Source organism: Choristoneura fumiferana, chromosome 12 (genome assembly GCF_025370935.1).
Source record: "Choristoneura fumiferana chromosome 12, NRCan_CFum_1, whole genome shotgun sequence".
NCBI lineage: Eukaryota > Metazoa > Arthropoda > Insecta > Lepidoptera > Tortricidae > Choristoneura > Choristoneura fumiferana.
The window spans coordinates 10,130,577-10,144,205 of NC_133483.1; the positions used below are offsets into that span (position 1 = coordinate 10,130,577).

Genomic DNA, 13,629 nt, shown 5'->3' on the forward strand with positions numbered 1-13,629 from the left:
AATCAAATAATGTTCTATTTAATTGTCAGTGTTTATCAGTGCCAAGGTGTAGTGGTAGGGTTGCTATAATGGTCACCTTTAAACAAGATTATGTTCAGCAGGTTGACAGTTTGATGCAGTACCTATGTCATACTCAATTGGTAAAGCAGATTATCGCTCATACTGAGCAAAGGAAAATAGATCTTATGGTCACGAGCCTTTTTTTACTTGTAGAAGGTAAATTTAAGGGAAAGAGTATTTCTTCTGCATACGCCTTGCATTTTTGGAATTTGATATTACACGTAGTACCTACTATGTATATAAAGTAAGGTGATGTAGAACGTATTTTTTCCGATACCTAGTAATAGTGAATATTACTGCAATTTTTGCCGTCGGAGTGCAGCACTAGCACAAATAGTAAACAGTTTTTTGAATATCTTAAATGGCCACAGGATGTCATAATAACATATTATTTCAATTTTTTTTTTGGAATGTAGCCCAATCGATGGTAAATATCATGTTATTTTGTTACGAATAAATATATCATGATTTCTATAGGTACCAATAATCTTTGGTCATGATCCGTCATGGCTGTGGTCATGGCGATAAAATACAAAGAGAACTATGACGTTCTCATGACGATTGCGCTACTGTCGCCCCCTGCGCAGAGCTTCATGTAATATTCTCTATTCTCACCTACTGAAAAACAAATCTTCCATTTTGTAACTTATTCATGTTTCTGCTGATGCGTAACCTAACTAATGTATATATTTAGGTACCTACATACCTCTATGATATCATTTCAGTTCTGAATTATGTCCGTGTTAAGTAATTTCTTAAGTCTAAAAATATTATTTATTTGAAAGTTAACTCAATCTACCAGCATAACGAAGTTAAGCCCCAAACGGTCTTACCTTTTCCCGCTACGAGTATTATCCTCACTAAAAACCTCAACTCAATATTATGAAATAATAACAACCCATTTTGAGAGCCTTACACCCTTCTTAGCGAGGCATTTTTCGTCGGGAAAGGGTTTTTTATAAATATTTTAAGGCACCTAGGGAATTTTCCCTTCGCCGGTATCCAGCCTAAGGCTGTGAGGAGCGAAAAGTAAAAATCTATAACGTAAAAAGGGTTCCGTTAGGACAATAGACCACGTAAATTTATTTTAAACACTCGTTTGGAGAGGGTACTGCTGAAAACCTGCTTATAACTTTTTTCCTGGGGTTTTTTTTTTGTTTTATTCGACTGGATGGCAAACGAACAAGTGGGTCTCTTGATGGTAAGAGATCACCACCGCCCATAGACACCTGCAACACCAGGGGGATTGCAGATTGATTTCAAGTCAATAGGTAGTAAAGTCAACAGAAAACACGGTATCTGGTTGTACAACATGTTTTTCACAACAAAAGTTTTGTATTGTATCTGTTTCTCTTTTCCTGTGTTTAATTATACTTACAGTCAAAGTTAATAAATATTCAGTAAAATTATACATACATAATACAAATTTGTCAATAACTGATAAGGATCCAAATTTGAATAATTTGAAAAGTAATTTACACAAAAAATATTAGGTTGTTGTTATTCATTTAGCAACTAACCCGTACATTCATAATATCAAACAACATAAGTATGAAATTTATGTTTTTAATTTCGGGAATCAGTATCGGTCAATTTCATTTATTTTATTAGGATACCCAATGTTGTCACTAAAAGTGGATTATTACGGTAAGGTACTTTTAACTACTTAATCTATTTTCTTTCAAAATCCAGCTTATAAAAATAAATTGTGACGGAATTGTGAATGAATAGCTTTGATTTCATCAAGGCCGATGTTTTGCTTGTTATGTATCTTAGATAAACAAGATACTCATGATCATTTAAGCAATTGGAGCGTTAGGATTTGTTCCTTATTCTCGAATTACCTCAGTAAAATCACTAGGTACTGTAACGAAACCCCCCCGATAAAACTTTTCCGCCCTATTTATACTAACCTACTCTACCAACTCAAAGCTAAACCTAAAGCTACTCTAACTAGCTCAGCTCAAAAGCTAAACCTACCTAAGGTTCGACCTCATGAACCTAAAGCTCTGTTAATTAAATCAAAACTCCTAAGCTCAAAGCTATGACCTACCTATGTGCAGCCTACCTATATAACTAGAGCTTATGAGTCCTACTGAGATGTCTGAAACCTACTATATGATAGCGTGATGATTTGATTTGGCCATGTGATCGTCTAGTGGTTGTCTAGTGCCTAAATAAAATGATTGACCCTTCGTTGTGTCCGTCCTAGGTAACCCATACGGTACTTTTAGTGAAAAGTGAAGATTGGTGGTTCAGTATTTAATTTAATAACACTACCTATCGCCTTATATGATCACCCTGAGAGAGAGGAGCCTACTGCTCAAGACTTGAGAGTTGATAATTTTGGTAATTGCGTGGTTATGAAGTGGTTAATTAGTTAATAGTATACAACAATTCTCATCCGCCTACCAGTTCTAATTTTTAGCTATGTTAGTTCCACAACGGTGGAATTCTGGACTCAAGTGCAAGCTAAAATGTTGTACCTAGGTAAAGTATATAATCACCAGCAATAATGCTTGCCAGTTGTTTGTAGATGAAATATATTTTCCCTTCCTATAATGTATTAATGCACTAGGTGTTAGGTTTATTCTTACTTTAGCTTGTATTTGTATTGATTGAATACTCATGAAGAATTATAGGATTTATTTGGAAATAATCTACATCATCACTTTCAACGATTAATTATAAGCTTGAGGTTAATGTAGAAAGGGTTAATATATATATATTTTATATGTATACCCCCCCTTACCTCCCACCGTTTATAGACCGGGTTAGTAGATAATAAATCGGGTATTCTTATCTTACCAAGTAAAGGCAGATTGTTAGATTTGCAGGTAAGTAGTATTCATTCACTACCTATAGAATACCAGCCAACTTAATATCTATTGGATGGAGGTAATGGTCTTCCCGTCTGTACAGTTAAACACAATATGAGTTACTCACTTTAAGAATACTGCAATTAATTATATTATTGTTTTGTAAGAATCTGTCGATAGCAGATAGTTTATACATTTATGATTAATTCAGTCTGGCTCTCAGTACATGATTAGCGTTCCCCTGTCAAGAATAGAACTTTGCTACATGCCTAGCTTTGACCAAATATAACACATAAATGTCGAGAATTTTCTTTGAATGGAATTATTAGTAGGTATCCCATAATTGTGTCAACCTCAGACATAGAAACTTTAATAAATTATTATTTCATTATTTTTCTATTTTCGTATTAGATGTCCCTAAGCGCTCCTTAAATCTAGACTTAATTCTAATCTTAAGATTAGGCAATATCGCGCACCGTGCGGTACTCTCCCTAGGAATCACTATCCGACCGAATGGCCAGTTCAGTCAGACAACGATCCCCAAGCGAGCCCCAGCAGCAGCATCATACATTCACCGGCGAATTTCTAATGATAACCGTTAGTTCCCTACAACGCCCTATAAACCGAACGCGTGTTAACCTAGACGATGTACGATCAAAACCTAACGGACCTTGCCTAGTTCTGGTCTCCTAGTACAATAAAAGTGGTAAAACGTACCAAACTCATGAAGTTTGGTCTTACGCCCTATAAACCTATGAAATACCGCCTAGTAAATACCTTCCCTACCACAAACCTATTCAACGTACCTAGATGCCCTAACAAACCTAGCCTTGTATCGATCTACCTAGGCTAAAATGTAATACTTACGTCCCAAAACTAGAGATGGCGAGCACCTCACATTTATTTTTAATTGCGTGGTGTGTAATGTTCAAAGTTTTCCGGAATGACAGGGAAACTGCTAGCTAACTAACTAAGGGATCGAGGTGGCATCCTCTAGTGTACCTATTCCTAATCCTACGCCATGTGTAATAACCCCACCCGCGACCGAAGTCAGGGATGCGAGTGGAGTAGGGCGGAGAGATAATTGTGCGAATATATACATATATAAAGGGGGGTCCAGCACCACCGAACTCACGTGCACCGACACTGCGGATACACGGTGCCCGGGTACGCGCCGGGGAGAAGATAGCCTGACCGCCAGAGTTGGCGACTATAGTCAGACGCGGAATCGTTCTCCTCAATTCCGTCCCGTCCCGAAGGACGTTATACCTCTAAACTTTCGTATATCACCGTTAGGTATCAGGTTTAGAGGCCGGGAACCTCGTCCCGTACAGTCCCTACTTTCAAGCGAATATAAAGCGGTCCGATCCCATGGAATAAGGAAAACTGGAGGGCTAATAGCAAAGGAACCGAAACAAAACGCATGGGTACTCCCCTAGCGACATCGGCTCCGCTACCATCCCGCCAGCTATTCACAACACAAAAATGAAGCCTGGAGAACTAACAGCGAAAAGACCGAAACAAAACGCGTGGGTAACCCCAGCGACATCGGCCTAACACTGCCAGCCCGCCAGCTTATATACAAATAAAATCGCGTAGTTACTATGTAGATCAATTACCCAGCAGCGTAACGACCTGCACTTGAAAGAACCCAAAGTTGACTATCCGTTCCTACGAGCCGCAGCCCTTTTTATAGTTTTTTTGTGCGACAGCGTGTATTCCTGCTATAACTACATCTACCCCACCTGCTAATACTGCTAACACTCCTACATTTCCTGCTCTATAAGCACTTCCTGTTTCCCCAGCTACTAAGGCGCCAGCGCCGTTAAGGGGTTTTCTTAATATTGCTGCGCCTCCGGCCGCCTGCGTTCCCTCGTTTCCGTGCATTTCGGGCCCTTCCGCATATCGCTTCAGCTAAGTCTCGCGCATCTCGCGCGCTTTATGCTCCTACGGTTACAACTGCGCTTCCTAACATCCAAGCGTCTACAACTACAGTAGCTATTCAAGGATTTCCTACAATTCATACGACTGCGCCTACACCTGTGTCTTAGGTTACTAAGGAGACAGAGCCGCTTAAGAGGTTTTATGTAATTCCGGTGTTTACGTACACAGCTAAGAATCCTACTATTGCGCGATTCCGTGCGGCAGCGCCTCCCGCGCGTATACCTACACTTCCTGTTACACATACTACTGCAGCGCCAACGGCGTTTCGTGCTATGCGTTTCCGGCGTCCGGAGAGCTTAAGTAAATTCCTTCGTTTCCTAGCACTCGTCCTACTGCAGAGACAGCGGCGTTTCGAGTATCGCGTTTCGAGCTACTTAACCAACAGCTACACTTCCTATTCTTTCATAGACAACGGTGTCTCATGCGTTTCGTAAACTTCGAGCTTTTACTGGAACAACTGCATTTCCTATCATACAAGCGTTTACAACTACAGCTGCTGTTCAAGGTTTTCCCACAATCCATACTGCAGCGCCTATACCTGTGTTTTAGACTACTAGGGAGACAGAGCCGCTTAAGAGGTTTTATGCAATACCGGCGTTTACGTACACAGCTAAGACTCCTACTATTGCGCGATTCCGTGTGGCAGCGCCTCCCGCGCGTATATCTACACTTCCTGTTACACATACTACTGCTGCGTCAACGGCGTTTCGTGCTATGCGTTTCCGGCGTCCGGAGAGCTTAAGTAAATTCCTTCATTTCCTAGCGCTCGTCCTGCTGCGGAGACAGCGGCGTTTAGAGTATCACGTTTCGAGCTATTTGGCCAATAGCTACACTTCCTATTCTTTCAAAGACAACGGTGTCTCATGCGTTTCGTAAACTCCGAGCTTTTACTAGAGCAACTGCGTTTCCAATCATACAAGCTATTACTGGGACAGTAGCGACCCGAGAGTTTTCTACACTTCGCGCCCTTGCGCCTACAACCGCGCTTTCAACTACCAGGGAGACAGAAGCGTTTAAGGGGTTACAGGCAACTCCTACACTTTGGCAAACAGCTAGACTTAATACTATTGCGAATTGTTACGAGGCAGCGGTGTCTACGCGCACATATACGTTCCCTACTATATCGACGTCTCATACTATGTGTTCCGAGAGCCAGAAACGCTTAAGCCTCCTCCGCCATCTCCTAGCGTACGGACTATTACACAGGCCGTGGCGTTCTAAGCATCGAGTTTCGAGCTACTTGAACTTCAGTTATATTTCCTATTTCATGGTCTGTGCCGTCGGCTTGACCTGTGAGATTACGCTATTCATTTAACTATCGAGAAACACAAAGGACTCGTCTCCCCGCGCCGTCCAGCCGCGCTCTCGCTCCCCCCGCGCTACCCGCGCCCGCGACCACGCCCCCGCGGGGCCGCGGCGCGGCGAGCGACTGCGTGAGCGCGCTTCCTCAGTACGCTTTCATTACGCTACGCGAGTACACAGTGACTTTATTAGTAACGACGAAGCTCGTTCGAGATCGCTTAGATCGCCAGTGTTGTGTTATTATAGGATTGTTTTCCCACGTATCAATGGTAAGTGCAGTTATGTTTATTTTGTAAGTGCTTGTGTTTATTTATTTCAGTTTGTTTTTGCTAACCTTTAAGGTTATACACTTGTACTGCTCCGCATACAAGTAGCAGCTATTCAAATAAATAGCCCAACGCTCGGTGTACGCTTATCAAGCGCAAATATCGGAATGTACTGCCCATCTCGGCTCCGATCTATCTTATATTTTCACTTACATTCTCTGCGGTCTTTTCAACCCAGAGTTGTGAATGATATTTACACCTTGAGCACTATGTACTATGTATCTTATACATCGTAATATGTATTAATGTGGTAAACATAAAATTGCTAATGAGATACTTAGTACATGTACGGCCCGAAACTGCGAGCCGTGCGGGCCAGAATAGCGAGCCGTACGGGTCAAACCTATGAGCCGTACGGGCCAGCCTGGTGAGCCGTACGGGTCAGTTTGGTGAGCCGTACGGGTCAGGTCGGTGAGCCGTACGGGTCAGGTTGGTGAGCCGGACGGGCCCGTTTGATGAGCCGTACGGGTCAGTTTGGTGAGCCGTACGGGCCAGCCTAGTGAGCCGTACGGGTCAGCTTGGCAATCCGCGTGCGTGCAAGTTCAGGCTGTACGCTTTAGTCGTACGGGCAGTGTGAGCCGTTTCATTACAAGACACTCACTGAGTTCCTGTTTTTCAGGCCACGGAATCAGGAGACATGCGCTCTCTTGGATCATTACTCGGATGGGAGGCGGATGACCCTGGAGACAACGTGATCCTCAGCAGGCTAACGCGTCTTATTTCGGCGCATCTTCCTGACGGCTGGCAAGAATGGAGAGTTCATACTTACTCTAAAGAAGATTTGCTAGGAAATGAATTAGACTCCTCAACAAGGTCAGATTCGCGATCCCGACGACTGGTTTGGCTCGCGCATTTTCACCGAACTGTTCCTCTCTTTCTGAGAGAGCTTATAGAGATATTAAGCTAAAATTATTAGAGTGGCCTCTGTGCGTCGGTCTTATTATCGGCCCAGCTTCTCTCGCGGCACGGATCCGTGGTTCTGCTGTACAAAATGAGTTGGTGGTAGCTGCTCTAGCGGATATAAAGCCCTTACTAATCTGTCGGGAGGAAGCAAACCGCGAATTATCTGCCGATACCGAAGACAACGGCTCTGTTACCCACTCTTCTCGGCGCAGTAACAGCTCGGTTCGGGTGTCCAAGCGACAGGACAGATTAAGCCGGTTAGAAGAAAATCATATGGTACTGAAGGAGATGTTGGAGTCTTTTATGAAGAAATTTGAGACTCCATTTGACTCGCAGGAGAACTCTGCCTGTGAGAGTACGGACGAAGACTCTGCTTCAGCTTATTCTTCAGAGAACAACGGCCCTCCAGTTACTGAAAAGTCTTCAACGCAAGCTACCTCTGCATGGAAACCGCCCGAGCCCCCCTTAGGCTCAGATGACGATTTTGACTGGCAACCCTGCACCAAGCCACAAGACCCTGTTATACCTAACCCAAAACCACACATTGCGGAACAGGGTGTAAAAGTACTAAGATTAGGTGACACCACATATAATCAAATCAGGTACGTCGAGGTACAGAAAAGATTACACGCTGCACCCGTTTTTGGAACCCTAAAAGCCAACCCTGTCTTAGTCAAACACATTACACCTAACCCTGTACAGGACCAACTAGGGAAAATGGACTATGTTCTTGGAACAGTGGTCCACGGTCTTTTGATGCAACGAGATGCCCTACACGGGGCTCTCAAAGATCTCTCTAATAAGCATCCCGGGCTCAAAGAAGACCTAAAGAGTCACCTCTCTACTGGCTCCGCCATGAAGACCATATCAGATGATCTCTTGCAATTTGCATGTGGTCGTAGGAATGAGATTATAGAGCAGAGGAGAAACCTCCTTATCCCCAAAGATGAATACCAAGCGTCACTTTTAAATTCTGTTCCTCCATCAACAACCCATCTCTTCTGCGAAACAAAACTTGCAGAGGTACTGAAGCAACCGCCGCAACAAATTTTCTTTCGCAGCAACAAACCAAGGCGAACCGAAGGCAAGCGTTACATCAGCGCATCCGGGTTTTCCCAAGGCAAAGTGTCGAAAAAGAAAGCAGTCAACAAACTCAGAAGTCGTCACTCCGATAAAACGGGACAAAGTTCGAGGCGTCCAACGCAACCCATTTCCTCATCAGCTCGAGGACGTTCCTCTAAGGGACATGCTTCAAGAAAGTATAAAAGTACCTGAGGTGAGGCATTTCAGAGGAGGCAGACTTCGCTCCTTTTTAGAGGTCTGGAAGAGCACAGGTGCCCCCAAAAGTATTTTAAACATAATAGAGGGCTACACAATTCCTTTTGTGGCAAAACCTCCTCTGATCCCTTTTTATACCCATATACTAAGAAAATTCGAGACAAAAGAAATGACGCAGGAGATAATCTCTCTCATAGACCAAGGTATTTTGGAACACACGTCAGTTCAGTCAGGATTTCTGTCAACAATGTTCCCAGTCCCAAAGTCGGATGGGAAGATTCGACCCATAATCAATCTACGAGGCCTCAACCGATATCTTCTGCCCAGAAAATTTCGCTTGTTAAACCACTTCAAAGTACCTCATTTTCTTCAACAAGGAGATTATCTCGTAAAGATCGACATCTCCCAGGCATACTTCCACGTGCCCATAAAAACTCAACACAGAAGATTTCTATCAATAGTCCATCAGGGTCGGGTATTGCAATTCACGTGCCTGCCTTTCGGTCTCTCCACTGCTCCTCTCACATTTGCAAGGCTATCAAATTGGGTAGTATCACGACTTCAAGACATGGGCATAAGGGTGGTCGTGTACCTGGACGACTTCCTTCTTGCCTGCCAGAATCCAATAAAACTGCGAGAGGATGCTATAAAAGCAGTAAACTTTTTGACAAAATTGGGTTGGATCATAAACACAGAGAAATCTCTAAACGAACCCCTTCAACAAATAGAGTACCTGGGAATAGTGTGGAACACTTTACAAAATGCTACTTCACTACCTCAAAAGAAAATCCTATCAATAGAAAAGGATTTAAACAAAATCTTAAGAGATCAAGAATGGAACTGGCAACTAGCCAAGAGCTTGTTGGGCAAACTAAATTTTGCCAGCTTCGTAATTCCTCTAGGAAGGTTACATTGCAGAAATCTGCAACGAGCAGCCAACCTTTTGCCAGAACACCAGAAAAAGAAAATGATCCCTATTACACCAATTATTCTTCAAGAATGTGCCTGGTGGCTAGGGAACCTGAAGCAAAATGGATCTCTGATAAAGTATCGAGTGACAGTGTTCATCACCTCAGATGCGTCAGACCAAGGTTGGGGAGCTCAGATAGACGAAACGATGATCAGCGGTCTATGGACCCCAGCTCAAAAGCAATGGCATATCAACAAGAAGGAACTGTATGCAGTGTTACAAGCCTTTCGATCGGAAACGACCTACTTGAAGGAGAAAAGGGTCGTAGTTCAATCGGACAATCGAACAGTCGTGGCATATATCAAGAAACAGGGAGGGACACGCTCTCGTCACCTAACAGCGCTTGTGTCACAACTACTACATTTGACACAAACCTTACGAGTGGATCTATGCCCCCAATACATCCCAGGCATCTGCAACGACATAGCAGACAGTCTATCCCGTCAGAAGTCCTTCGCGGACTGGCACCTGTCCGAACGAGTGACCAATCTGATATTTCTCAAATGGGGAACTCCCGAAATAGACTTATTTGCAACCAGACAATCGAGGGTGGTTCCAGCCTACGTCTCTCGAGATGTGAAAGACAAGGAAGCCCAGTTCACCGACGCATTCAGCAGGGTATGGCAGTTCAACCTAGCCTGGATCTTTCCACCTCCATCTCTAATACCTCGGGTATTAGCCCACCTGAACCAAGCGAGGGGAACCTACATCATAATAGTACCACGATGGGAGAAAGTGTTTTGGAGGTCAGACCTGAAGGCAAGAGCGATGAGTGCCCCTTTCCAGATTCGCAACCTCAATCATCACCTTCAGGACATGACAACTCATGCGAGTCTCCCGAACGCCCAAAACTTACGCTTGGAGGCATGGAGAATACGGGGTGGTCGACTATAACTTCAGATTGGCACGCAGAAGATTGTGAACTTCTCAAAAGATCATGGAGGTCGTCTACTCTTAAAACCTACTCAGCTCCTTGGAAAACTTGGTTGGATCGATGCAGAGTACTAGGACATGACCCATACAATCCTGATGGCCACCATGTTGCACAACATCTAAGCTATCTGTTTAGAAAAAAGAAGTTGTCAGCCAGTACAGTGAAACTACATAAATCAGTAATTGCAAATTTTGCTAACCCAGTAAGAAGGGAATATATCACGAACAACGTTTTAGTAAAACAAATAATTAAAGCTATTGAATTAACAGAACCTACTTCGAATAAAAAATATATTTGGGATATAAGGCAACTGATTGATTGGATGGAACGAAACCCTGTAGAAGAGGATAGTATCTTTCAAGTCTCCCGCCATCTAGCACTGATACTGTTGGTGGCATCTGGAAGACGAGTGCATGATTTGACCCTACTGAACATAAATGAGACGAGTATGTTACTTACAGAGACAACCGTTACATTCTGGCCTGATTTTGGCTCTAAGACCGACAGTACAACTCACAGGCAGTCGGCCTGGCAGCTTTCTGCGATCCCTAATGAGAAACTCGACCCAGTTCGTTGGACAAAACTATACTTGTTGCTCTCAGAGATGAGACGATCTTCAGATAATGCTCGAATTGACTCACTTTTTGTTACCTCAAGGGGACGGGTTAGGGCAGCTTCAAGAGCAGTTATTGCAGGGTGGATCAAGACAGCATTTGCGGACCTAGGCATACCTTTTGCCCCTGGAAGTATTCGCTCCGCCGTTGCCTCTTCTAGAAGAGATAACAATATGCCTGTAGACAACATCCTTAGGAACGGAAATTGGCGGAGTGAGCGTAACGTTCTTAAACACTACTTTAGGGAGGTAATCAGAGCCCCTAACTTAGTAGACAACTTGAATGTAAATTTGATTGATTCTAGTTTTAATACGTTGTGATACTTGGAATTGAGTTCCAAAATATAAGTCTGATACTTATTTTATTATTGGATAGTTTATTAGAGATTAACTATTATACTTACTTCTGATCTCATAAAGCTATTTCGAAGAGACTGAAGTATTGTTTGAAGTATTGTTATGTTTTGTACTTTTAAGTTTAAGACAACCGACTACCGGTGTTACTGCTTATTAATCACGGATCTCAGTTATCTAATTTGTTTAAGTTACTTAAACAGATTTATTGTTATTTTCATATGCTTAACATTTGAATTGTTCCTTTATCCGAGTTGGATATAAAATATTTTATGATTGTTTTGTTTCTTTTTAAACAAAGATATTTAAGTTACCTGTTGATTACATTTAATAAGTACTTATGTTAGAGGCATCGCCTTATGAATCACATACTACTGATACTACCTAAATATTTGGCAGTTAATTACAAGCAAGTGATTTCCTACACTTTTGTTTAATTACAAGCACTTACATAACTTACCTACCTCTCGATCCATACCTTTCTGCTTTATTAAGTATATATAGGTACATAAATGATAACACACATAATTATATTCACAGTACGCTTCCCCGCGTCGTCAGAACCTAAACATTTCTCACAGGTCAAGCCGACGGCACAGACCATGAAATAGCAAACGTTTTTCCCCCGAAGGGATAAAAACGATATATTTCATGTCTTGCCTAGGCTTGACCAAGTAATTCCTTGACGACTTACAATATCAAGGTACTGAGGAAGCGCGCTCACGCAGTCGCTCGCCGCGCCGCGGCCCCGCGGGGGCGTGGTCGCGGGCGCGGGTAGCGCGGGTGGGAGCGAGAGCGCGGCTGGACGGCGCGGGGAGACGAGTCCTTTGTGTTTCTCGATAGTTAAATGAATAGCGTAATCTCACAGGTCAAGCCTAGGCAAGACATGAAATATATCGTTTTTATCCCTTCGGGGGAAAAACGTTTGCTATTACTCAGTGAAACGATGCCTCCCGTGTTTCGTAAACCTAAGGATTCTACGGCCGTAATGGCTTTTCCTGTCACACGAGCTATTTACAAGCTAGCTGTGGCCCAAGGGTTCCTACAATTCAAGCTTCTGTGTCTCTAACTGTGTCTTCGACTACCAGGGAGACAGAACCGCCTAAAGGTTTACAGTTAATTCCTTCACTTCACATACAGCTAGTCTTTATACAATAGCGTAATACTATGCGACAGCGACGCCCCTGCCACAAGAATTATTACAAAGTCAACGGTTTCTCTCGCGATCCCGGTGTTTACATATATTCCTACATTTCACGACGTCACTTATATAACTCAATCTCCTTATGCTCAATGCTCTCCTCGAGCTAAGCAACTAGCTGGATTTCCTACCTCACTAACTACCAGGATAACAGGAGTCATTAGGAGTATACAAGTACTTGAACTACAACTTTCCCGGGCCCTATATGCCTCCATGTCCGCGCTTCCAGCCGGATCTTTCACAGTATACATCACCAGGAACGCATCACCTAACAGGAGTACTACGCGGTTTTACTAAGTCACTCGAGTGTGATAGAAATAGAGCTCGCGAAGGTCAGAACGAGACAGACATATGGCTGTCAGTTCCGAACGATAAAAGAAGAATATTGCAGCTTGAATGGAGTCGCCAGAGTGCGAAAGAAATAGAGTTTGTAAGAGTAAGAGCGAGACAGGTGAACGACCCTGAATAATGAATGAAGAATGAAACGTAAAAGTTAATTCTAAACAATATGTAAAAGAGTTAGACCGTGAGACGCACGATACCTTCTTCTCTATCCGCTTTTAATTTGTTTGTGATTATGGCCAAACCCCATGCATTTAAGGTAAATTTACAATATGAATCACTAGGGAGGCAGCGCCTAATAGGAGAACTACCGATTTTATTAATGAAAGTGTTAGAACGCGAAGGAAATAAAGTTCATAATGGTTGTAATGAGATAGTCATATTAACACCGTAAGATGAATGAAGCGAAGGTTAGTTAAGTTTGAATAATGTATGGAGCTGTGAAAATCGAAGAGCTTTATTGTTTTATCATCAAGTATATTATATTTCATTTGAATCCATGTATTCCCTTGTGGTTAAATATAGTCACCCTTTCTTTTAATGTGATCATTTAGGTAAATAAATAAGCGATTAACCGAATAAT

At 42.7% G+C, this 13,629-nt stretch overlaps 2 protein-coding genes across 3 annotated transcripts in view; one reads left to right on the plus strand and one right to left on the minus strand.

The window, feature by feature from the left end:
• The window catches only part of Grip (Glutamate receptor interacting protein), a 279,195-nt gene that overhangs the window by 135,129 nt on the left and 130,437 nt on the right, over positions 1 to 13,629 (minus strand). The gene's annotated exons all lie outside the window — the stretch shown is intronic.
• On the plus strand, positions 567 to 11,927 carry LOC141433630 (uncharacterized). Its single transcript, XM_074095735.1, has 6 exons — positions 567 to 655; positions 6,157 to 6,394; positions 7,071 to 7,264; positions 7,567 to 8,377; positions 8,475 to 10,337; positions 10,436 to 11,927. The coding sequence occupies exons 1-6, from the start codon at positions 567 to 569 to the stop codon at positions 11,468 to 11,470; spliced, it is 4,230 nt and encodes a 1,409-aa protein (XP_073951836.1). The 3' UTR covers positions 11,471 to 11,927.

Excerpts from the sequence above, each read along its gene's own strand:
- LOC141433630 (XM_074095735.1), top strand. The coding sequence starts at position 567 with ATGGCTGTGGTCATGGCGATAAAATACAAAGAGAACTATGACGTTCTC. Across the intron at positions 656-6,156 it reads CCCCCTGCGCAGAGCTTCAT|GACTCGTCTCCCCGCGCCGT; the intron begins GTAATATTCTCT and ends AGAAACACAAAG. Across the intron at positions 10,338-10,435 it reads TAGTACCACGATGGGAGAAA|TCTCCCGAACGCCCAAAACT; the intron begins GTGTTTTGGAGG and ends AACTCATGCGAG.